Source organism: Oncorhynchus clarkii, chromosome 29, assembly GCF_045791955.1.
Source record: "Oncorhynchus clarkii lewisi isolate Uvic-CL-2024 chromosome 29, UVic_Ocla_1.0, whole genome shotgun sequence".
Lineage (NCBI taxonomy): Eukaryota > Metazoa > Chordata > Actinopteri > Salmoniformes > Salmonidae > Oncorhynchus > Oncorhynchus clarkii.
Window position 1 is genome coordinate 36,464,098 of NC_092175.1, and position 22,717 is coordinate 36,486,814.

A 22,717-nucleotide genomic window follows, 5' to 3' on the forward strand; every position below is an offset into this window, starting at 1 on the left:
ACAGGGGGAGAGGAGACACAGGGGGAGAACAGGGAGACAGGGGGAGAAGGGGGAGAGAGACACAGGGCGAGAAGGTGGAGAGGAGACACAGGGGGAGAGGAGACACAGGGGGAGAACAGGGGGAGAAGGGGGAGAGGAGTCACGGAGGGAGAGGAGACACAGGGGGAGAAGGGGGAGAGGAGACACAGGGGGAGAGAGACACAGGGGGAGAAGGGGAAGAGGAGTCACAGGGGGAGAAGGGAGAGGAGACACAGGGGGAGAGGAGACACAGGGGGAGAGGAGACACAGGGGGAGAGGAGTCACAGGGGGAGAACAGGGAGACAGGGGGAGAAGGGGGAGAGGAGACACAGGGGGAGAGGAGACACAGGGGGAGAACAGGGAGACAGGGGGAGAAGGGGGAGAGAGACACAGGGCGAGAAGGTGGAGAGGAGACACAGGGGGAGAGGAGACACAGGGGGAGAACAGGGGGAGAAGGGGGAGAGGAGTCACAGGGGGAGAGGAGACACAGGGGGAGAAGGGGGAGAGGAGACACAGGGGGAGAGGAGACACAGGGGGATAACAGGGAGACAGGGGGAGAAGGGGGAGAGAGGCACAGGGGGAGAAGGGGGAGAGAGACACAGGGGGAGAAGGGACAGGAGACACAGGGGGAGAGGAGACACAGGGGAAGAAGGGGGAGAGGAGACACAGGGGAAGAAGGGGGGGGACAGGAGACACAGGGGAGAGGAGACACAGGGGGAGAAGGGGGAGAGGAGACACAGGGGGAGAAGAGTCACAGGGGGAGAACAGGGAGACAGGGGGAGAAGGGGAAAGAGACACAGGGGGAGAAGGGGGAGAGGAGTCACAGGGGGAGAAGGGAGAGAGGAGACACAGGGGGAGAGAGACACTGGGGGAGAAGGGAGACAGGGGGAGAAGGGAGAGAGGAGACACAGGGGAAGAGAGTCACAGGGGGAGAACAGGGAGACAGGGGGAGAAGGGAGAGAGGAGACACAGGGGGAGAAGGGGGGGACAGGAGACACAGGGTGAGAATGGGGAGACAGGGGGAGAAGGTGGAGAGGAGACACAGGGGGAGAAGGGGGAGAGGAGACAGGGGGAGAGGAGACATGGGGGGAGACAGGAGACACAGGGGGAGAAGGGAGACACAGGGGGAGAAGGGGGGACAGGGGGAGAAGGTGGAGAGGAGACACAGGGGGAGAAGGGGGAGACAAGAGACACAGGGGAAGAAGGGGGATGAGACAGGGGGAGAAGGGGGAGAAGGGGGGACAGGGAAAAGGAGGAGAGGAGACACAGGGGGAGAAGAGGGAGACAGGAGACACAGGGGAGAAGAGGGAGACAGGAGACACAGAGGGAGAAGGGGGAGACAGGAGACACAGGGAGAGAAGAGGGAGACAGGAGACACAGGGGGAGAAGGGGGAGACAGGAGACACAGAGGGAGAAGGGGGAGACAGGAGACACAGGGGGAGAAGAGGGAGACAGGAGACACAGGGGGAGAATGGGGGACAGGGGGAGAAGGTGGAGAGGAGACACAGGGGGAGAAGGGGGAGAGGAGACAGGGGGAGAGGAGACATGGGGGGAGACAGGAGACACAGGGGGAGAAGGGAGACACAGGGGGAGAAGGGGGGACAGGGGGAGAAGGTGGAGAGGAGACACAGGGGGAGAAGGGGGAGATAAGAGACACTTGGGAAGAAGTGGGATGAGACAGGGGGAGAAGGGGGGACAGGAGGAGAAGGGGGGACAGGGGGAAAAGGAGGAGAGGAGACACAGGGGGAGAAGAGGGAGACAGGAGACACAGGGGGAGAAGAGGGAGACAGGAGACACAGAGGGAGAAGGGGGAGACAGGAGACACAGGGAGAGAAGAGGGAGACAGGAGACACAGGGGGAGAAGGGGGAGACTGAGACACAGAGGGAGAAGGGGGAGACAGGAGACACAGGGGGAGAAGAGGGAGATAGGAGACACAGGGGGAGACAGGAGACACAGAGGGAGAAGGGGGAGACAGGAGACACAGGGGGAGACAGTAGACACAGGGGGAGAAAAGGGAGACAGGAGACACAGGGGGAGAAGGGGGTGGACCGGAGACACAGAGGGAGAAGGGGGAGACAGGAGACACAGGGGGAGAAGGGGGGGAGGAGACACAGGGGGAGAAGGGGGAGACAGGAGACACAGGGGGAGAAGGGGGGGAGGAGACACAGGGGGAGAAGGGGGGGAGGAGACACAGGGTGAGAAGGGGGGGGGCACAGGGGGAGAAGGGGGGGGGAGACAGGAGACCCCCTTCCAATACCTTTATTTATCTTTATTCATTCATTTTTTTCTGTGTGTTTGTCTGTGTCTCCCTCTGCAGGGCTTACCAGGAGAGAAGGCTGTTCCTGGCTCCTATGACAACATCGGCCTTGGCCAAGTCGTTCAGGTGAGTTCTATATTGGGTCCTTTTTATGTCGATCAAAAACAACATTCTGCTTTGCATTACAACCCCACAAATTCAGAATATACCATTTTATTTATTGTTAAAAGTTTCCCTCACGCCATAATATTTGTCTAGATATGCATTCTGTGTAACAGTCCCCTGTGCAGTGTGTATTCTCACTTTCCTTTTCTACTTCTCTTTTCCTGCAGGGTCTCCCAGGGCCACCAGGGCCCCCAGGAGGCCAAGGGTCAAAGGTGAGAGTTAGTTGTGTTTGAAGAGGTGTCCGAGTGGTCCTCCTGTTTCCCTGTCTCCTCATGTTTCCCCTTCTCATGTTTACCTGTGTCCTTCATGCCAACAGGGAGACTCAGGCTCACCTGGTGCACCTGGAGCTGATGGGGATAAGGTAAATTTGAAAATAAAAGAGAGCCTCACACTCTAGGAGCTCGGATGCAAAAATGTAATTACCAACGTTTCGACAGCCAAGCTGTCTTCATCAGGGTATAATCACAAACACTGCGGAATGACTCGTTTATATAGTGTCAATAGACACAGGTGTCTGTAACCATGGCCAAGAGTGGCCTAATATCATTGGTTAATAATCAAATATTAAAATGGCATACAAAGAACAGCATACAAACAACAAATGGATAGCATACGATCATACATTAATTTTAGACTACACAAGTTTACAAACAATTACAATGTCAAAGTCACAATATGGCATGACCTGTAATGACTAATTATTCTTGTACTATGAAATCAATATGAGCAGCGTTCCTCAGTGCTATCGGCGTCATGTTGCTCCTCCTCTCTATAGGGAGCCAAAGGGGATAGAGGTGATGATGGGATGCCTGGAGTGGTAGGGGAGAAGGGAGAGCGAGGCCTGATGGGCCAAACTGGGCTCGCGGTAAGTGTGATATGAGCTGTTTCCTGATGGATACCCAATGGGCTATGGGCATGGCACAGAGGTCTACTATCCCCCTGCCTTGTAGATTTTGTCCATGTGGTGTATTTCTCTCTCTCTTTAGGGAGCTGACGGTAAGAAGGGAGAGCGAGGGGATTCAAGGTTTGAGGACAATCTGGTCAGTAACGGTTTAGATTCCAAACTTGTATCTGTTAAGTGTGATACCTCACCAAGGTCTAGTTGTGTTATATGATTGTGTAATGTCTGGTTATATTAACACTAATGCTCTCTGCTCCAGGCCCAGAGGATCTCTATCCCAGGCCCTCCAGGGCCTCCCGGGCCCCAGGGTTTCATGGTGGGTAACTGGTCCCTCTGTCTTCTTAATGATAAGGGGTCCTCTGTAGCCTAGTTGGTAGAGCGTGGTGCTTGCAACGCCAGGATAGTTGGTTAAATTCCTGGGACCAACCTTACGTAAAATGTATACACTCGTGATTGTAGGTCTCTTTGGGTAAAAGCGTCTGCTAAATGGCTTATATTATATATTATAGGGGGAATATCAAAAGCTTAAACTTTCTCTCTATATATATTATCTCTGCAAATAACTTAGATCCTTGACCAACACTCCATAACCTCAACTTGTTCTCAGAGGAACCTAGTACATCTCCAATGCTGTTCATGTTTTTTTAATGCTATATGTTATTTTATAGGCTCTTGTGATGAACAGTGTTTAAAAAGAGAATGACATAAGAAATGGTGTTTTTCAGGGACTTGATGGAAGGCCTGGCCCCAAGGTGAGATAGTCAGGGCTCTGATCTCCTCTCGGCCCTAAAACAAAACAACACAGGGTTCTTTAGGTTACTGAAGCTGCACTAGAATGCCCTGTCATTCAAACTTTAGCCCTACTAGATAATGAAATGCTGGGTGGAGAATAGTGAATGGAATGTGTATTTATATTCACAAGGAAAAATGTAAGCACCAGCTTGAAATTGTGTTTTTATCAATGTCTCACAGGGGGAACCAGGTGAGGGAGTGAAAGGAGATAAGGGGGATGCAGGCGACAAAGGTCCTCCTGGGTTAAGGGTAAATATTTCCTTTTCTGTCTCACTCAGACTGCATTTCAGGGTTAGGGTCAATTCAGGAATTTCGGAATTTAATTCAATTCAATCCATAATTTGAAATACTAATTTGAAATGGACACACCCCACAGGAAGCAGAATTAGAATTGAATTTGAGTTACAGGAAGTAGAACTGAATGTAAATACATTTTGCTGAGACACGAAGCATAACGTTATCATTCCTTTGACTAATCTTTCACCAAAAGCATCTTACACTTATTACTGCAAAGAATACAGACACCATTTGATTACAACTGAAACATGTCACACGTTATTTATTAATATATGTGAGATTAGGTTGATCCCTTCCATTCTGAAGTGTTTGATGCACTCTGGGAAATGTATTTTATTTCAAATGTAATAAGGTGTAACTGAATTATAATTATAATTATTATAATTAACTGTCAATTAATTGTAAACATAAAAAAGTCTGTTAGAATATGTAATTATCTGCAATTAATTTAGAGAGAATTAATCTTTAAAAGTCAAATGTTTCATCGATATATTACTGGTCACATACAGTATGTCAAAATAAACATATGTATGGTTGAATGTAGAATAAATAGTCATTTACATTTCATTGAATTTTATTGAATTGAAATCAATTTCCGAATTCAAGAATTGAATAGGAATTAAAGAACAATTCGCAACTCAATTCAGAATTGTCAACCAACCCTGCTGCATATCATATTACGGATAACATAACTGATTACTCTATTTCTGCACACAGGGTACCCAGGGTCTTCCAGGTTCTACGGGATTGGTTGGTCTCCCTGGCACCAAAGGGGGAAAGGTTAGAAGCATTTTTCATGCCCTGTTTTTGTGGAAATGGAAAGAGAATGGGAAAGGGGGAGACCTAGTCAGTTGTACAACTGAATGCCTTCAACTGAAATATGTCTTCCGCATTTAACCCAACCCCTCTGAATCAGAGAGGACAGGATATCAGAGACCCTTCAGAGACCGGTACATTTTCCAAAGTAAGCTGCTTCTGAATGAATTTGATCATATTTAATTTCTTCAACAGGGAGAGCAAGGATTGCCGGGATTAGATGTAAGTTTGTCTAAATCTGTCACATTTCTATGGAGGGATTTCCATGCCAACCTTAAATTGTATTTGAATTCCATCATTTAGAATTTGTATTAGGCTATTGAATTTAATATTTTAGAATTTGTATTGCACAAATTAAATAATTTAATTAATAAATGAACTTTGATTTGAAACTGAGTTGAGTGAATATTGCATTCAGTTTAATCATTCAATTTACATTTAATTGAATATTCAGTTTCAATATGGTAGATATTGCATACATTTTCTGTGTATCAAGTTTACAAACTACGGTATAATTAAAGTTGATCAAAATGTCATAATTTCAACTTCTCAAATGCATTCAAATTCAGTTTTCAAATTCAGTTCTCTAAATTCAGATTGAAAACCAGAGACAACATCCTGGTACTTTGCCAGCCAGGAAAAGTAGAGGAGTACAGATAGAATGAAATGGTCTCTGTGGTAAACAGAAGCTTCTGGCGGTCTCTGAAGCCATCATGGCATGTTTCATTTAGTTTATTCCTATGAATTTGGCGGTTCAAATTTTGTCTATAAGGGATGTGCCTTCTGTTCCCCTCCATGCCACAGTCTTGTGACATGCAGGACAGCTGGTTTGAACCCTGTCAGTCACAAGAGCATGATTAAATACGGAGTGGAACAGCTATGACAAGGCTATTCAACTGTATTCTTATGGGGGCCAAATTGTGTTTTTTTTGTGACACTAACAACTAACAAAGTCTCTTAAAGACACCTCATTAACCACCACCTCTTTCAGGGTTTCCCCGGGCTGATGGGACAAAAGGGGGAGAGGGGGGGCAGAGGAGACAAGGTGGGTATCAGGCACAACAGTGGCTGTGTTTATTCATCTTCTATTACCTAACATTAGCCATTTGTATGTGAGTCATTTAGCAGAAGCTCTTATCCAGAGCCACTACAGTTAGTGCATTCATCTTAAGATAGCTAGGTGGGACATCCACATATCACAAGCAAAGAGCATTTTTCCTCAATAACGTAGCTAACCGGTGCCCCCACACATTGACTCTGTACCGGTACCCCCCTGTATATAGCCTCCACATTGACTCTGTACCGGTACCCCCCTGTATATAGCCTCCACATTGACTCTGTACCGGTACCCCCCTGTATATAGTCTCGCTATTGTTATTTTACTGCTGCTCTTTAATTATTTGTTACTTTTATTTCTTATTCATATTTTGTTTTTTAACTGCATTGTTGGTTCGGGCTTGTAAGTAAGCATCACACTGTAAGGTCTACTACGCCTGTTGTATTCGGTGCATGTGACAAATACAATTGGATTTGATTTGATTTGATCAGTAAAGTCAGAGCTAGAAAGGGGGGTCAAGTGCAAGTGCTGGTTACGTAGTTTTGGGGTGGGTGTCGAGGTGAGGAGTAGGAGGATTATTTAGTTATAGTGTAATCTGGAGAAGAAATGAATGCTCGATGAGAGACTCCTCTGTGGGCCTCTGTAACTCAGTTGGTAGAGCACGGCTCATGCTACCCTTGGATAGTAGATTTGATTCCCTGGACCACCCATACCTAAAACACTTTGGATAAAAGCGTCTACTAAATTGCATATATTATTATTATTAGGGCTGCCAAATGATGAAAAACTATTTATCTAGTTAATCGCAGGATTTGCTTTGATTAATCACGAAGAATCGCAAATTCAGAATTTGCTCAAATTAGAAAAATCATTACAAGAAAAGTGACGTCTTGATTTTTTCCAAAGTAACGGTTAGCAAAATCAGGTACATTTATGAAGCACAATTTCTTCAACGTCAATGTCAACTTGTTTTGACATCACATTGTTGTTTTTATTTGTATAGATGATGTATTTTGGATATTTTCAGTGTATTTTTGATATTTTCAGACTATGCAGTATTATATATATTTTTTATTATGCACTAAAATGACAAAAGGTTAACTTAAGTTAACTGAATAACTCTAATATCCATAATTATTATATTTTATTGTTTTGTCTCTTCTCTCTCAGGGTGACAGGGGGATGCTGGGAAAGAAGGGACTGAAGGGACTGAAGGGTGAACAAGGCCCCCCTGGACTGGACCAGCCCTGTCCTGTGGTATGACACTTCTTCCTGTCTCCTCTCCACTCACTCTTCACTCTAACACTGCCTTTTCATTCAAGGGCCAACATTTCTTTCTCTAAATAACACAATTATTAGGTCTCATTGGAGTGTAGATGTTTATAGGTATATGAGATGTTTACATATTGGAAATGTTTATATATGACTGAGATGTTTGTATGACTGAGGTCAGGACTTGAGTAAGTGGCTATAGACAGACAGTATACACAGTACTGTATCAATTGAATGAAGGAGTGACATTTTCGGAATGGCTCTTGCTGACAGGGCACCAATGGGAGTAGAGAACACCCTGGGGAGGCGGGGCAACCCTCAGGCGCCCCTTGCCCCCTGGTATAGTATTTCTGCTTTCTGTCTTTCTGTCCTCCACCCCTCATTAACCCCATCCCCTGTCTGTCTTCCTGCTTTCTGTGATGCAATGGAAGCCATACTTAGCCCCTTTCACTCCCTAGTTAGACATACTTAGCCAGCAACAAACCAGCAAGACACTGGGTCTCCTAATTGGTAGTCTAATGTTAGCGGCATAACACAATTGTCAGATCCTCAAAACATGATAACCTGGGCCAGCATGTCTACCACTGCAGCAGAGCTACCTGTCCTTTACTGTGCTGAATGTGCTCGTCCCTGCCTGTAGTCTAGCTGAACAGAAACGGTGTTTAAACTCTTATCACCGTGCGTGTAGTGTGTAATGTTGTGACATCGGTGTTGTGCTCCTCCTATGTGAAGTAATGTTGTCAGTGTTTTACGATGTTACGTCAGCTACTGAATCATGAGCTGGGATGTCACTGTTTTTCACCACTGTAACATGGTATTAGTTTAAAGGATGGTTTGACAGCATAACTGATGTGTGCTGTTAGATATCCCTCCTCCTAGCCCTGTGTTGTTACAGACCATCTGTGTTTATCTGTTGGCGATGCAATACGGCATGTGTTTATTTTCTGTCCCCAGGGTCGGGATGGATTACCCATACCTGGATGTTGGCATAAGGTTTGTACAGCAACACTACTTCTATGAAGCCCTTTTTGGGTGTTAGGCTGTATTAAGGTATCTGCATACTAGGTTCGGTTTGCTCCTAGCAGAACTCGGCTAAGGGAAGTGAACATCTGTGCCTCGCGTAGTCCTTTAAAAGGCCTTCTCTTAAAAAACGACAAAAAGCGTGAATAGTACTGTTTTTCCGTCCTGAGAAGCCGTAGTCAGTATACACTTCCTCAAAATAGTCAGAATTCATCTAAGATAACTCAAGAAATCTGTCATTCATTTTGACGTTTTTGCCGAAGAGATCTTAGTCGCTCAATTTTACATCTAACTAAGATGTTTGGTGCAGTATTTTTATATGAAAAAAATGTGTATGAAAACGAGTCATGTCTCGTTGAATGACAACAAACACTTCATCGAAGAATCCCTACTGTTGACCAATGACCGGCGAAGGGGCGTAGACTTCGGCTACCGACTTTGGCTTGCCTCGAGAAAACATTGGTGTGCACAAACAGCCGAAAAAACCCTTGCTGAATACCATAAAGAACAAAAACGGCACAAACTGTTGGGAACCATTCAGACGCCTTTAGGGGTGTTTAAGAACTTATATTTCATCTTACATAGTGTACGGTGTCATCTTACATAGTGTACGGTGTCATTGTACATAGTGTGCGGTGTCATTGTACAATATTATTTGCCTGCTAGTGAATGTGTGTCTCTGCTTTTGCTCTTTTTCAGTGATGACTGACCCGGGACCTGGGATCTGTACATATCGATATATATTTTTCAAATAAAACTCAAGTGTTGTTTTTTGTTGTTGTGCCAATTCTAATTTAATATATTGAGTTTTTCGTATTGGAATTTAGATTGTGGGTCTATCACAATCAATATTTTTTACTTTTTGCATATGATAAGAAAACTAGTTTTTTTTAGTTTAGAGATTACTTACAAGAAGGATATCATGCACACAATGAGGAGAGACTGGTGACAAACGGAAAGCAGCAGCAAATGCACTCAACACCTACCGGATGGACAAATGTTGCTGCTTTTATCTATACGGGGAGAAATAAATCATTGATTCTGACTAACAGGCTCACTAGTGTTCCCATATTGGAGTGTACAACTCAGCCTGCACCTTGCAAACAAATCTACCCCATCACTCCTGTGATCGCTGTTTGCTTTGAAAGGACCAGTCCTCACGGCAGGGACCCAATGCCAGGTACCCATCCCAACTTTAGTAGAGAGGTATGGGGAGGCACAGAGGATGGCCCTCACAGTGGAATAGGAGCCACACAGACTGACTGCGCTGGACAGAGACAGATGGCTACACCAGCATGGAGGAAATATGGCTTTCACTCTTCAGCTGCAATCCTAACTGGTACTGGAGGGACTGGATTCAAACACCAGATCCCTCGTAACAAATTACAGACACACACTAGCTTAGATGAATGGATTTATTTCAAGTAGTTCTAAATCCCTTAGCAGTGTGTTATCCATTACATGAGGTTGTGTGTTTTTGTCATGTGTGCAAAAACTAATCAGATCTGAAATGAACACATTTTTTAATACCATGATCTTTCGATGGCTTTTTAGATTTAACCTTTGACTGTAGTCGTTTTCTTAAATGTGTTTAATGTTTAGATCAATATTGGTTTAAAATGTTTTAGAATGTTTATAATGGTTTCAAAGTTGTTGCATCAAATGCTTTCTCATTCCTCTGAGTGCTCTAACCAGTTAATTGACACAGAACACTGTAAAACTTTGTAGATAAATATAATGAGATATTCCTGTGTGTAGGTTTTGTGGAAATTCCTTGGATCTGTCTTATATTCAAGTTACATACATTTTCATTTCATACATAGCCCCTGAAAAAGTTAGAGCTATTCAAACAGTCAGATTTAGATTTTCATGTCAAATGAATGATAGCAAGCCTAAAAAAAGGGTCAGGACTTTTTACATCTGACATCAAGGTAGAAATAAAATACATATTTTCAAACCTACCAGGTGGGCTTATTGGGCTAATTATTGTTTGTTCTGGATACATGCAGTATTTAAGTTGTCGGTCATATTAAATACTATTTCAAATGGACATTGTTGTCTTTTTAATTATGAAGTTTGGGTTGTATTTTATTATCTACTGTTGGTGGTAAGGTCATAGGCGTTCATGGCCTACTTCAATTGATGTTATAAGAAGCTAACTAATTTGTTTTAGATATATAACTACGGAATACATATCAGGAACATCCTAAGTGACTTGCCTGGTTAAATAAAGGTTAACTAAAAAAAGAGTCACACCTCTAGCCACTGCAAACTATAGCCTGTAGCTCCTGTACTTCAGGATAGTGGGGTCCACAGTGCAGGAACAGGAGTCTTCTGGCCCTGGAGATCACAGAGAGAGATGGACCTGGACAGCCACTATGGGAGGGAGAGAGGGGGAGGACAATGGAAGACAGAAAATAAAAAGAGATGATGGTGGGAGGCGATAAGGGGACGTGGGGATCAGATGGTGAAGTGGAGCCAGAAACAGGAAAAGGGTGTAGTACGGAGGGTGGAAAAGAGATATAAGATTGTTTCACCTACAGCAATAAAGCTATACAAATTATGAGAGATCAATTTGAGGAGTATCATAATTATTAACTTTTTCTTTCTAATATAAAAAACTATTTGGCACAAATTGTTGATAAACAGTTACAGTTGAAGTCAGAAGTTTACATACACATTAGCTAAATACATTTAAACTCAGTTTTTCACAATTCCAGACATTTAATCCAAGTAACAATTCCCTGTCTTAGGTCAGTTAGGATCACCACTTTATTTTAAGAATGAAATGTCAGAATAATAGTTGAGAGAATTATTTATTTCAGCTTTTATTTCACATTCCCAGTGGGTCACAAGTTTACATACACTCAATTAGTATTTGGTAGCATTGCCTTTAAATTGTTTAACTTGGGTCAAACGTTTCAGGTAGCCTTCCACAAGCTTCCCACAATAGGTTGGGTGAATTTTGGCCCATTCCTCCTGACAGAGCTGGTGTAACTGAGTCAGGTTTGTAGGCCTCCTTGCTCGCACACACTTTTTCAGGTCTGCCCAGCAATTTTCTATAGGATGAGGTCTTCAGTTCTGCCTACACATTTTCTATAGGATGAGGTCAGGGCTTTGTGATGGCTACTCCAATACTGTGACATTGTTGTCCTTAAGCCATTTTGCCACAACTTTGGAAGTGTGCTTGAGGTCATTGTCCATTTGGAAGACCCATTGGCGACCAAGCTTTAACTTCCTGACTGATGTCTTGAGATGTTGCTTCATTATATCCACATAATTTTCCTGCCTCACCATTTTGTGAAGTGCACCAGTCTCTCCTGCAGCAAAGCACCCCCACAACATGATGCTGCCACCCCCATGCTTCATGGTTGGGATGGTGTTCTTCGGTTTGCCAGCCTCCATCTTTTTCCTCCAAACATAACGATGGTCATTATGGCCAAACAGTTCTATTTTTGTTTCATCAGACCAGAGGACATTTCTCCAGAAAGTATGATCTTTGTCCCCATGTGCAGTTGCAAACCGTAGTCTGGCTTTTTATGGCGGTTTTGGAGCAGTGGCTTCTTCCTTGCTGAGTGGCTTTTCAGGTTATTTCGATATAAGACTCTGCTGTTGTTCTGGGATTGATTCGCACTTTTCGCACCAAAGTACTTTCATCTCTAGGAGACAGAACGCATCTCCTTCCTGAGCGGTATGACGGCTGTGTGGTCCCATGGTGTTTATACTTGTTTATATTGTTTGTACAGATGAACGTGGTACCTTCAGGCGTTTGGAAATTGCTCCCAAGGATGAACCAGTCGTGTGGAGATCTACAATTTGTTTTCTGAGGTTTTGGCTGATTTCTTTTGATTTTCCCATGATGTCAAGCAAAGAGGCACTGCGTTTGAAGGTAGGCCTTGAAATACATCCACAGGTACACCTCCAATTGACTCAAATTATGTAAATTAGCCTATCAGAAGCTTCTAAAGCCATGACATCATTTTCTTGAATTTCCCAAGCTGTTTAAAAGCACAGTCAACTTAGTGTATGTGAACTTCTGACCCACTGGAATTGTGATACAGTGAATTATAAGTGAAATAATCTGTCTGTAAACAATTTTTGGAAAAATGACTTGTGTCCTGCACAAAGTAGATGTCCTAACTGACTTGCCAAAACTATAGTTTGTTAATTAACAAGACATTTTTGTGGTTGAGTGGTTGAAAAACGAGTTTAATTGACTCCAACCTAAGTGTATGTAAACTTCCGACTTCAACTGTATATTCACAAACACAAAATGAGTAGCTATGGATCTTCTCACCCATAATGGAGTGTTTTTTTGTGATGCATGTGCTTGGCATGTTAGTCACCACACGCAGGTAGGCACCAACAAACACATGCAAGTATTTATATGATGTGAATGTAAACCTTCAAGATGCTTATTAAGTTAGCCTTATTGAAGTCAACATAAAACACCATGGCCTTTTCTCAATTAGATTTACTCAACTCCTGCATCCTCTTCTCCTCCGCCCTCTCTAGCCTCCTTTTGAAAAAAGTCCAAGTTAATCGAGGAGAGGCAGCGAGGAGAAGGAACGTGGAAGAAATTGTGCTTTTATTAAATGAGAACTCCATCTCCACTCACACATCATCAGGTAAATCACTTCTTCAGGGGTGGATGCCAAAATAAATGTGTAAAGTGATAATTACAGTAGTTGTACAATACATTTTATAGATACAAGGATACGTAATATATTGTTTTTAAATGTGTGCATGCTTTTCTCTGACAATACAGCAGCTGATTCAAAGGGTGGGGTAAACATCAATCTTCTCTGTAGGATACACTTGTGATTCCTCATCAAAAGGAGGTCATCAAGGAGGGGAGGACCATCTTCCATTTTCCTACTAATGAATTGACACTGTCCTCAACCACTCGGGCACTGATGACGTGGTTGTCGATTAAGGCAGCTCCCCGCACATCTGATTCAGAGGAGTTGGGTTACATGCAGAAGACACATTTCAGTTGAAGGCATTCAGTTGCACAACTGACTAGGTACCCCCTTTCCCCTTTCTCACTTATCAATTTCAGGGTCACCGAGGAGAGAGGACGGAGGACGGAGGAGCGAGGACAGACTTTGCCCAAACTCGAAAAGACCCATATTAGTGTTAGGTTCCTTCTGAGAAACCTGAAGTTTGCATTCACATTATCAAGAATTGACATAATAAAAAATGGTGCTACAATCTCTTGCTTCTTTAAGGAGGCTTAATTATATGATCAAATTGGATTACTGAATTTAGCAGATAATAGAAGACACTACCAGCGGTGTAGGCATGTTTGGGCCTGGGTGGACACAGGCCCACCCACTGGGGAGCCAAGCCCTGCCAGGCCCACCCAATCAGATTGAGCAAAAACTAAAAAAGAACACATTATTATTGCAAAAATACTCCTCAGCGACCCCAACCCCCCCGTTGGCCCATTCAAATTTCTGCAGGCCCACCCACCAATGAATTTCTTGCTACACACCAGGCTACTACTGGTCCTTGTTCCTCTGGTGCTCTAAGAACATCCTCTGTATGATACTGCTCCCTGTAGGGACCACTGAAGAAACACTATGAAGAAACACACCAAACCAGGGTTGCCTTTCTTTCCAACTGTTTATTTTTATATTTGCAATATCCAAGTGAATTTACAGTATTTGCACAATCAATTACAGTTCTTTAATACATTTGTTTTGGATAATTATTTCACAGACTGAACTGTGAAAGTGCAACAATTGAAAAGTAAAAAATATAAAATATTATACACAATACAATAAAAACTCTTGGTGTCAGAGTCCAGGGACAGGTGGGGTGTTACAAGGTAGGAGCTTTATTCTTACTGCCCAAGAATCTGCCTCTTCTCTATCTCTCCTCCCCCACCCCTGTACATTTTTCTAATAGTTAAAAACTTCAATATTTACATAACATGTCAGGAATTTATTGGACAGTGCTCCTTATAATATAGCTGTAAAATATAGTCAATGTCCTTAAAAATATATCAAATCAATCACACAATAAAATGTCATGGTTTTTGCTTTTTACAGTTCTGTCAACATATCCATAAACACAAAGCATCAAACAATAAAAACTAGGATATATTTTAAGAAAATAAAAAATTATAATAATGCAGGCTTTTAATTCACAAACATAAGTTTAGACAAAAAGCTAAAATATCAATAAATATCAATCCATTTAAAATATGGTCCACTTGGCTGGCTGGACTATAACAATGTACAAAATGGCAGCCAGGAAGTAATCACGTGTCGAGTGCATGTTGACACTCTTTTCTTTTTTTTTCTCTAGCGCCAGAATTTTGTGGCTCGCACACATATACCCCGAGAGTGGTCATTTTGACATCTTCCATGTGGATTATTTACAATTTGTACATTATGGTAAACACTACCAACAATACACTGTACACTACATTTTTACATGTACATTTTTTGTAATTTAGCAGACGCTCTAAAACATGATCCAAACATGAATACTTTCCCTAAAGGAACATTGTTAACAGAGATTTGTCACACAATATACAGAGTACAGTGATAGTCTTGTACACTCATGCTGGGTCATGGCCATTTTTAACAGGGTGTCTCATACTCCAACAATGTTCTAGCTCAAACACAGTTCTGAGAATAAAAATGGATCAAATTCACACAGAAGTGTTTTTAAAATCAGACATGCATTAATTCCTTTCTTCAGCACCATGTCGATGATGGCACGTGCCTTGTCTGCCCTCTCAGCTGTCACATTCACAGAGTCTTTTTCGTAGTCATTGACCACTTTCTTCTGCAGCAGCCCATCTAGGAGGCGTTTAATAGTAGGTTCTGACACATTTTCCACAAACTTCGGACGCACAAAACGCAGCCGCTCCACAGCACTGACCTCCAGCCCACCAGTCAACACAGTATCTGGGGGGCAGGGAAAAGTAAGAGATACATTTGCCAAACGTGTGAGACGGAAAATACCTTCTACATTTACGTGTAGATAATTCACTATATATTACGTTCACACTGTAAAGGGGCTGGTGGTTTCATTCATCAGACTGTTTTCACGGTCTGAAACAATTTATACTAAACAAAAATATAAACGCAACATATAAATTGTTGGTCCCATGTTTCATGAGCTGAAATCAAAAGAAATCACAGAAATGTTCCCTATTTTGGCCACAAATTTGTTTACATCCCTGTTAGTGAGCATTTCTCCTTTGCCAAGATAATCCATCCACCTGACAGTTGTGGCATATCAAGAAGCTGATTAAACAACATGATCATTACACAGGAGCCCCTTGTGCTGGGGACAATAAAAGGCCACTTTAAAATATGTAGTTTTGTCACACAGCACAAAACCTTTTGTTGTGCTGCCTAACCAATGGCTGTGCTGTGTAGGCCTGCGGTGGCAGTTCAGGAGACTCAAAGGCTTCTTCCCCTACATTTCTCCTTTGCCAAGATAATCCATCCACCTGACAGGTGTGGCATATCAAGAAGCTGATTAAACAACATGATCATTACACAGGAGCCCCTTGTGCTGGGGACAATAAAAGGCCACTTTAAAATATGTAGTTTTGTCACACAGCACAAAACCTTTTGTTGTGCTGCCTAACCAATGGCTGTGCTGTGTAGGCCTGCGGTGGCAGTTCAGGAGACTCTTCTTCCCCTACATTGTTTTTTAGGCCTAGTCCAAAAATGTAATATCCGGTGTGCAGACTAGCCTATGTCTGTCTCTCAAAGTGAGCACCTCTCTCACTTTGGTAGAGCTAATGTGAGCTACGTCACCAGGTTATGCAGTGCCCCACACACTGTGCAGCGCTGGATAGAACTTTGTGGAATAACGAAAAATATATGTTCTGTCACAGCGGAAATACTACATTTGATTGTGAGATATGGCGTATACATTTTCTGTGATGAATTTGGGTTGCAGAAAATGTTTCACCCAGTGCAAACTCCACCCTCCCGGGCACCCCGGACAGCATGATCATGATTGAATCCCCTCAATGGATCACCCTTCAGACCAACCCCTGCAAACTCCTTGAATGGCGAGCTCCTTGAAATTCACAGTCGTGTGTAAAAAATATTGCTCAAAACTGTTACTTTTTTTTTTTTTACAACCTATTTGTAAGCAATGCTGGTTAGTGTCATTACACCAGCGTCCCTAAAAGTGTTTAAGGGGCTGGATGGGTGTAAAGAATAACTTACCTATTAGTGGTACATCACACATCCATACCTCCTCACCCCCACTCTTCAGGAGCCGTAGCTCCACATCCTCTGTGTCTGATCCAAGGAGCACCTGGAAGGTGGGGTGGTAGTTGGGGCCGTAGTCACGGCGAAACACTTCCGTCTGAAACACAGCACATGTAGAGTCAACAGCAACACTCCATCCAGAGCCTTGAAATGTCAATCAAAATTGCTCAAACTAGCATTCAGCACAGCTCACATTTTCAAAAAACATTTTATCGTGTCAACTTGGTATGATCAATGTCACATTCAATGGGGGTTCACAAATACATGATGATCTAAGACATTTATGGAAACATTTATTGTACCAAAGGTTGTATCTTATTTTCCCCAGTAGAATCACAGCAGAGTTTGTATGTTTCCCCACAGGTGAGCAGGCAGTTGGAGGGCATCCGAATGTAGTTGTACGCCTGCTGGAGCTTTTCTACCTATAATAGAATAGGAGCTGATTATAAATAAGGTCCTCCGATTATCAGAGGAGAGACCCGTGTGGCTCATTTAATTCCCACAGGGGACCAGTATGAAAATGTATGGTCTCACTACTGTAAGTTCCTCTGGATAAGAGTGTCTGCTAAATGACTAAAATATCAAATGAGAGCCAACTGACACGAGTGCCTAAAGTCAGATCCATTTTAACAAAGAAAGTGAATGTAAGTTTATGAGTTTGAGTTTATACCTCATTGACCAGCACATTCTTTGGAAGTAAATGCACATTCAGAGTTGGCTTGCGGAACATTTAAAAAGTTATCATTTTTTAGATAAAACTATACTAAATATATGCATATATCACCAAATAATTGATTAAAATACACTGTTTGCAATGAAGGTCTACAGTAACTTCAACAGCACTGTCTAGGGTAGCACCATGGTGTAGCCGGAGGACAGCTAGCTTCCATCCTCCTCTGGCTACATTGACTTCAATACAAAACCTAGGAGGCTCATAGGCCTCACCACCTTCCATAGACAAACATGGTAATTATGAACACTTCCGGAGGACGTCCTCCAACAAATCAAAGCTTTTGCAGTATAAACTGACATGTTGTACATCCAATCATAGAATTAGGATCAGAGAATGAACCTAGTGTGTTGTATTGGGATAGTGCCATTGAGCATTATGGGGGTTCTATGTGCTGAGAAGCTTGGTGACATTGTTGGATAGAGATAAAGAGCGAAGAGTGATAGATAGATTTTTACATTATTCAATTCAAATATTTTTTTTTCAAATTACAGAAGGAGGAGGTATATTATGAATGGTTTTCTTGGTTTTAGAACTTTATTTTTGTGTCCAGTTAGAGCAATTTATTTACATTTGCCTTGCTAACTTCCGTAGCTAGCTAGCAACCAGCGCGAGTGTGCAGTTTTCTCCGCCAGAATGATAGAATGGCCAACACTGCCGAAAATTGTGGACTTTTTGTTGAAGAACTCCTTTCATTATCTGGGGTACACGGAAAAGGTGCGAATTAAAAGCGAGGGTCGACCTCTGCCTGAGATCAGTTTCATTAATAATCCCAGCCCCCATCCCCGCAGGAGGCCTTTTGTCTTCTGTTAGGCCGTCATTGTAAATAAACATTTGTTCTTAACTGACTTTGTGACTTTATGAATAAAGTGATGTTACATATTTGTTTGAAATTATTCTCCAGCTTGATAATTCATTTGTCATTATTTGACACAGATAAACGTGACGGTGGATACAAAAATGAATTTGATCACTTCAACCACTCTTCCACAAATTAACACGCACGCGCACACACACACACACACACACAACTATCAAGTAATTTTCCTCAATTGTAATAAATTCAGCTAATGTATATTTTGGGTAAATGGGTTAGATAAATTATAACTATCCAGGCTTTGTAAGATCTGGCATGAGTCTGCAATGTAGTGGGGCAGGAAGTTGTTATATAATTCTGAAACAAATGACAAATTTAGAATAAAATGTAGCAAATGTTTATCTGAACGGAAACGGTGCTGATACAAATGACCACAACTGAGAATTTTCCAAAAATTCCAAATACAAATCATGTTAATGGAATTTAGCTCTGGATGTCAATATAGAAGGAGTTCCATGACTACAGAGATGTACTCTGGTAGCAGCTTCAGAGGGTGTTCAGTGTCTCCATGACTACAGATGCACTCTGGTAGCAGCTTCAGAGTGGTCAGTGTCTCCATGACTACAGAGATGTACTCTTGTAGCAGCTTCAGAGAGTGGTCAGTGTCTCCATGACTACAGAGATGTACTCTGGTAGCAGCTTCAGAGAGTGGTCAGTGTCTCCACGACTACAAAGATGTACTCTGGTAGCAGCTTCAGAGGGTGGTCAGCGTCTCCATGACTACAAAGATGCACTCTGGTAGCAGCTTCAGAGAGTGGTCAGTGTCTCCATGACTACAAAGATGTACTCTGGTAGCAGCTTCAGAGAGTGGTCAGTGTCTCCATGACTACAGAGATGTACTCTGGTAGCAGCTTGAACCAAATCTTCCATTACAAAACCATCACCTACAGAGAAATGAACCTGGAGAAGAGCCCCCTAAGCAAGCTGGTCCTGTGGCTCTGTTCACAAACACAGCAGCGCCTCTTCAACCTCAGGAGGCTGAAGAAATTCGGTTTGTCACCAAAAGCACTCACAAACTTCTACAGATGCACAATCGAGAGCATCCTGGCGGGCTGTATCACCGCCTGGTACGGCAACTGCTCCGCCCACAACCGTAAGGCTCTCCAGAGGGTAGTGAGGTCTGCACAACGCATCACCGGGGGCAAACTACCTGCCCTCCAGGACACCTACACCACCCGATGTTACAGGAAGGCCATAAAGATCATCAAGGACATCAACCACCCGAGCCACTGCCTGTTCACCCCGCTATCATCCAGAAGGCGAGGTCAGTACAGGTGCATCAAAGCTGGGACCGAGAGACTGAAAAACAGCTTCTATCTCAAGGCCATCAGACTGTTAAACAGCCACCACTAACATTGAGGGGCTGCTGCCAACACACTGACACTGACACTGACTCAACTCCAGCCACTTTAATAATGGGAATTGATGGGAAATGATGTAAATATATCACTAGCCACTTTAAACAATGCTACCTTATATAATGTTACTTACCCTACATTATTCATCTCATATGCATACGTATATACTGTACTCTATATCATCGACTGTATCCTTCCTTATGTAATACATGTATCACTAGCCACTTTAACTATGCCACTGTGTTTACATACTCATCTCATGTATATACTGTACTCGATACCATCTACTGTATCCTGCCTATGCTGCTCTGTACCATCACTCATTCATATATCCTTATGTACATATTCTTTATCCCCTTACACTGTGTATAAGACAGTAGGTTTGGAATTGTTAGTTAGATTACTTGTTGGTTATTACTGCATTGTCGGAACTAGAAGCACAAGCATTTCGCTACACTCGCATTAACATATGCTAACCATGTGTATGTGACAAATAAAATTTGATTTGATTTGATTTGAAACAGACCGCACAGAGCCCCAGGACAGCAACACAATTAGACCCAACCAAATCATGAGAAAACAAAAAGAGAATTACTTGACACATTGGAAAGAATTTACAAAAAAACTGAACAAACTAGAAAGCTATTTGGCCCTAAACAGAGAGTACACAGTGGCAGAATACCTGAACACTGTGAATGACCCAAAATGAAGGAAATATTTGACTATGTACAGACTCAGTGAGCATAGCCTTGCTATTGAGAAAGGCCGCCAAAGGCAGACTTGGCTCTCAGGAGAAGACAGGCTATGTGCACACTGCCCGCAAAATGAGGTGGAAACTGAGCTGCACTTCCTAACCTCCTGCCAAATGTATGACCAAATTAGAGACACATATTTCCCTCAGATTACACAGACCCCCACAAAGAATTTGAAAACAAACCCAATTTTGATAAACTCCTATATCTATTGGGTGAAATACCACAGTGTGCAATCACAGCAGCAAGATTTGTGACCTGCTGTCACAAGAAAAGGGCAACCAGTGAAGAACAAACCCCATTGTAAATACAACCTATATTTATGTTTATTTATTTACTTTAACTATTTGTACATCGTTACAACGCTGTATGTCGACATAATATGACATTTGAAATGTTTGTATTATTTTGGAACTTTTGTGAGGATGATGTTTAGGGTTAATTTTTTATTGCTTATTTAACTTTTGTTTCTTATCTATTTCACTTGCTTTGGCAATGTAAACATATGTTTCCATTCCAATAAAGTCCCCCCACAAAAAAATGTAATTGAGTGTTGGGTGTCTTCACGACTACAGAGAAGTACTCTGGTACCATCTTCAGAGAGTGTTCGCTGTCTCCACGAGACATACTCTGGTAGTAGCTTCAGAGGGTGGTTGGTGTCTTCCTTGAAATTGTAGAAGTATGGGACGACTCCCTGGGTGGAGATGTGTGTGAACGAGTTGCGTCAGCCTGAGCAGTTGTCCCCCTATATGTCTGGACCCTGGCGAAACGGTCCCGGGCAATCCGAGAGACTTGGGACGTCCCTATCCTAACCCCAAACTCAACCTCTACCCTTAACCCTAACCATTACGTAACCCTAATAACCCACCATTGTTCCTGTTCCCAAGAACGCTAAATGACTATCGCCCCGTAACACTCACTTCCGTCTTCATGAAGTGCTTTGAGAGACTAGTCAAGGACCATATCACCTCCACCCTACCTAACACCCTAGACCCACTCCAATTTGCTTACCACCCCAATAAGTCCACAGACGACGCAATCGCAATCACACTGCACACTGCCCTAACCCATCTGGACAAGAGGAATACCTATGTAAGAATGCTGTTCATCGACTTCAGCTCAGCATTGAACACCATAGTACCCTCCAAACTCGTCAATTAAGCTCGAGACCCTGGGTCTCGACCCCGCCCTGTGCAACTGGGTCCTGGACTTCCTGACGGGCCGCCCCCAGGTGGTGAGGGTAGGAAACAACATCTCCACCTCGCTGATCCTCACCACTGGGGCCCCACAAGGGTGCGTTCTCAGCCCTCTCCTGTACTCCCTCTTCACCCATGAGTGCGTGGCCATGCACGCCTCCAACTCAATCATCAAGTTTGCAGACAACACTAAAGTGGTAGGCTTGATTACCAACAACGACGAGACGACCTACAGGAAGGAGGTGAAGGCCCTCAGAGTGTGGTGTCAGGAAAATAACCTCACACTCAATGTCAACTAAACAAAGGAGATGATCGTGGACTTCAGGAAACAGTAGAGGGAGCAGCCCCCTATCCACATCGATGGGACAGTGGTGGAGAAGGTGGAAAGTTAAGTCCCTCGGTGTACACATCACGGACAAACTGAAATGGTCCACCCACACAGACGGTGTGGTGAAGAAGGCGCAGCAGCGTCTCTTCAACCTCAGGAGGCTGAAGATATTTGGCTTGTCACCAAAAACACTCACAAACTTTTACAAATGCACAATCGAGAGCATCCTGTCGTGCAGTATCACCGCCTGGTACGGCAACTGCTCCGCCCACAACCGTAAGGCTCTCCAGAGGGTAGTGAGGTCTGCACAACGCATCACCGGGGGCAAACTACCTGCCCTCCATGACACCTACACCACCCGATGTCACAGGAAGGCCAAAAAGATCATCAAGGACAACAACCACCCGAGCCACTTCCTGTTCACCCTGCTATCATCCAGAAGGCGAGGTCAGTACAGGTGCATCAAAGTGGGGAACGAGAGACTGAAAAACAGCTTCTATCTCAAGGCCATCAGACTGTTAAACAGCCATCACTAACATTGAGTGGCTGCTGCCAACACACTGACTCATCTGTAGCCCCATTAATAATGAAAAATGTAATGTAATAAATGTATCACTAGCCACTTTAT

The 22,717-nt window shown here is 43.3% G+C and overlaps 1 protein-coding gene across 2 annotated transcripts in view; it reads left to right on the plus strand.

Moving 5' to 3' along the window:
* LOC139387891 (collagen alpha-1(XXIII) chain-like) overlaps positions 1–10,557 on the plus strand; it is a 135,747-nt gene extending 125,190 nt beyond the window's left edge. For both annotated transcript variants that reach the window (XM_071134225.1, XM_071134226.1), the window contains 14 exons: positions 2,337–2,402; positions 2,609–2,653; positions 2,758–2,802; positions 3,217–3,306; positions 3,428–3,481; positions 3,602–3,658; positions 4,068–4,094; positions 4,315–4,383; positions 5,149–5,211; positions 5,443–5,469; positions 6,239–6,292; positions 7,475–7,561; positions 8,531–8,569; positions 9,296–10,557. In XM_071134225.1, coding sequence (XP_070990326.1) covers positions 2,337–2,402; positions 2,609–2,653; positions 2,758–2,802; positions 3,217–3,306; positions 3,428–3,481; positions 3,602–3,658; positions 4,068–4,094; positions 4,315–4,383; positions 5,149–5,211; positions 5,443–5,469; positions 6,239–6,292; positions 7,475–7,561; positions 8,531–8,569; positions 9,296–9,298 — 726 coding nt within the window. In that variant the 3' untranslated portion in view covers positions 9,299–10,557. The remainder of the gene's footprint in view (positions 1–2,336; positions 2,403–2,608; positions 2,654–2,757; positions 2,803–3,216; positions 3,307–3,427; positions 3,482–3,601; positions 3,659–4,067; positions 4,095–4,314; positions 4,384–5,148; positions 5,212–5,442; positions 5,470–6,238; positions 6,293–7,474; positions 7,562–8,530; positions 8,570–9,295) is intronic.
* Positions 10,558–22,717: the final 12,160 nt, after the last annotated feature.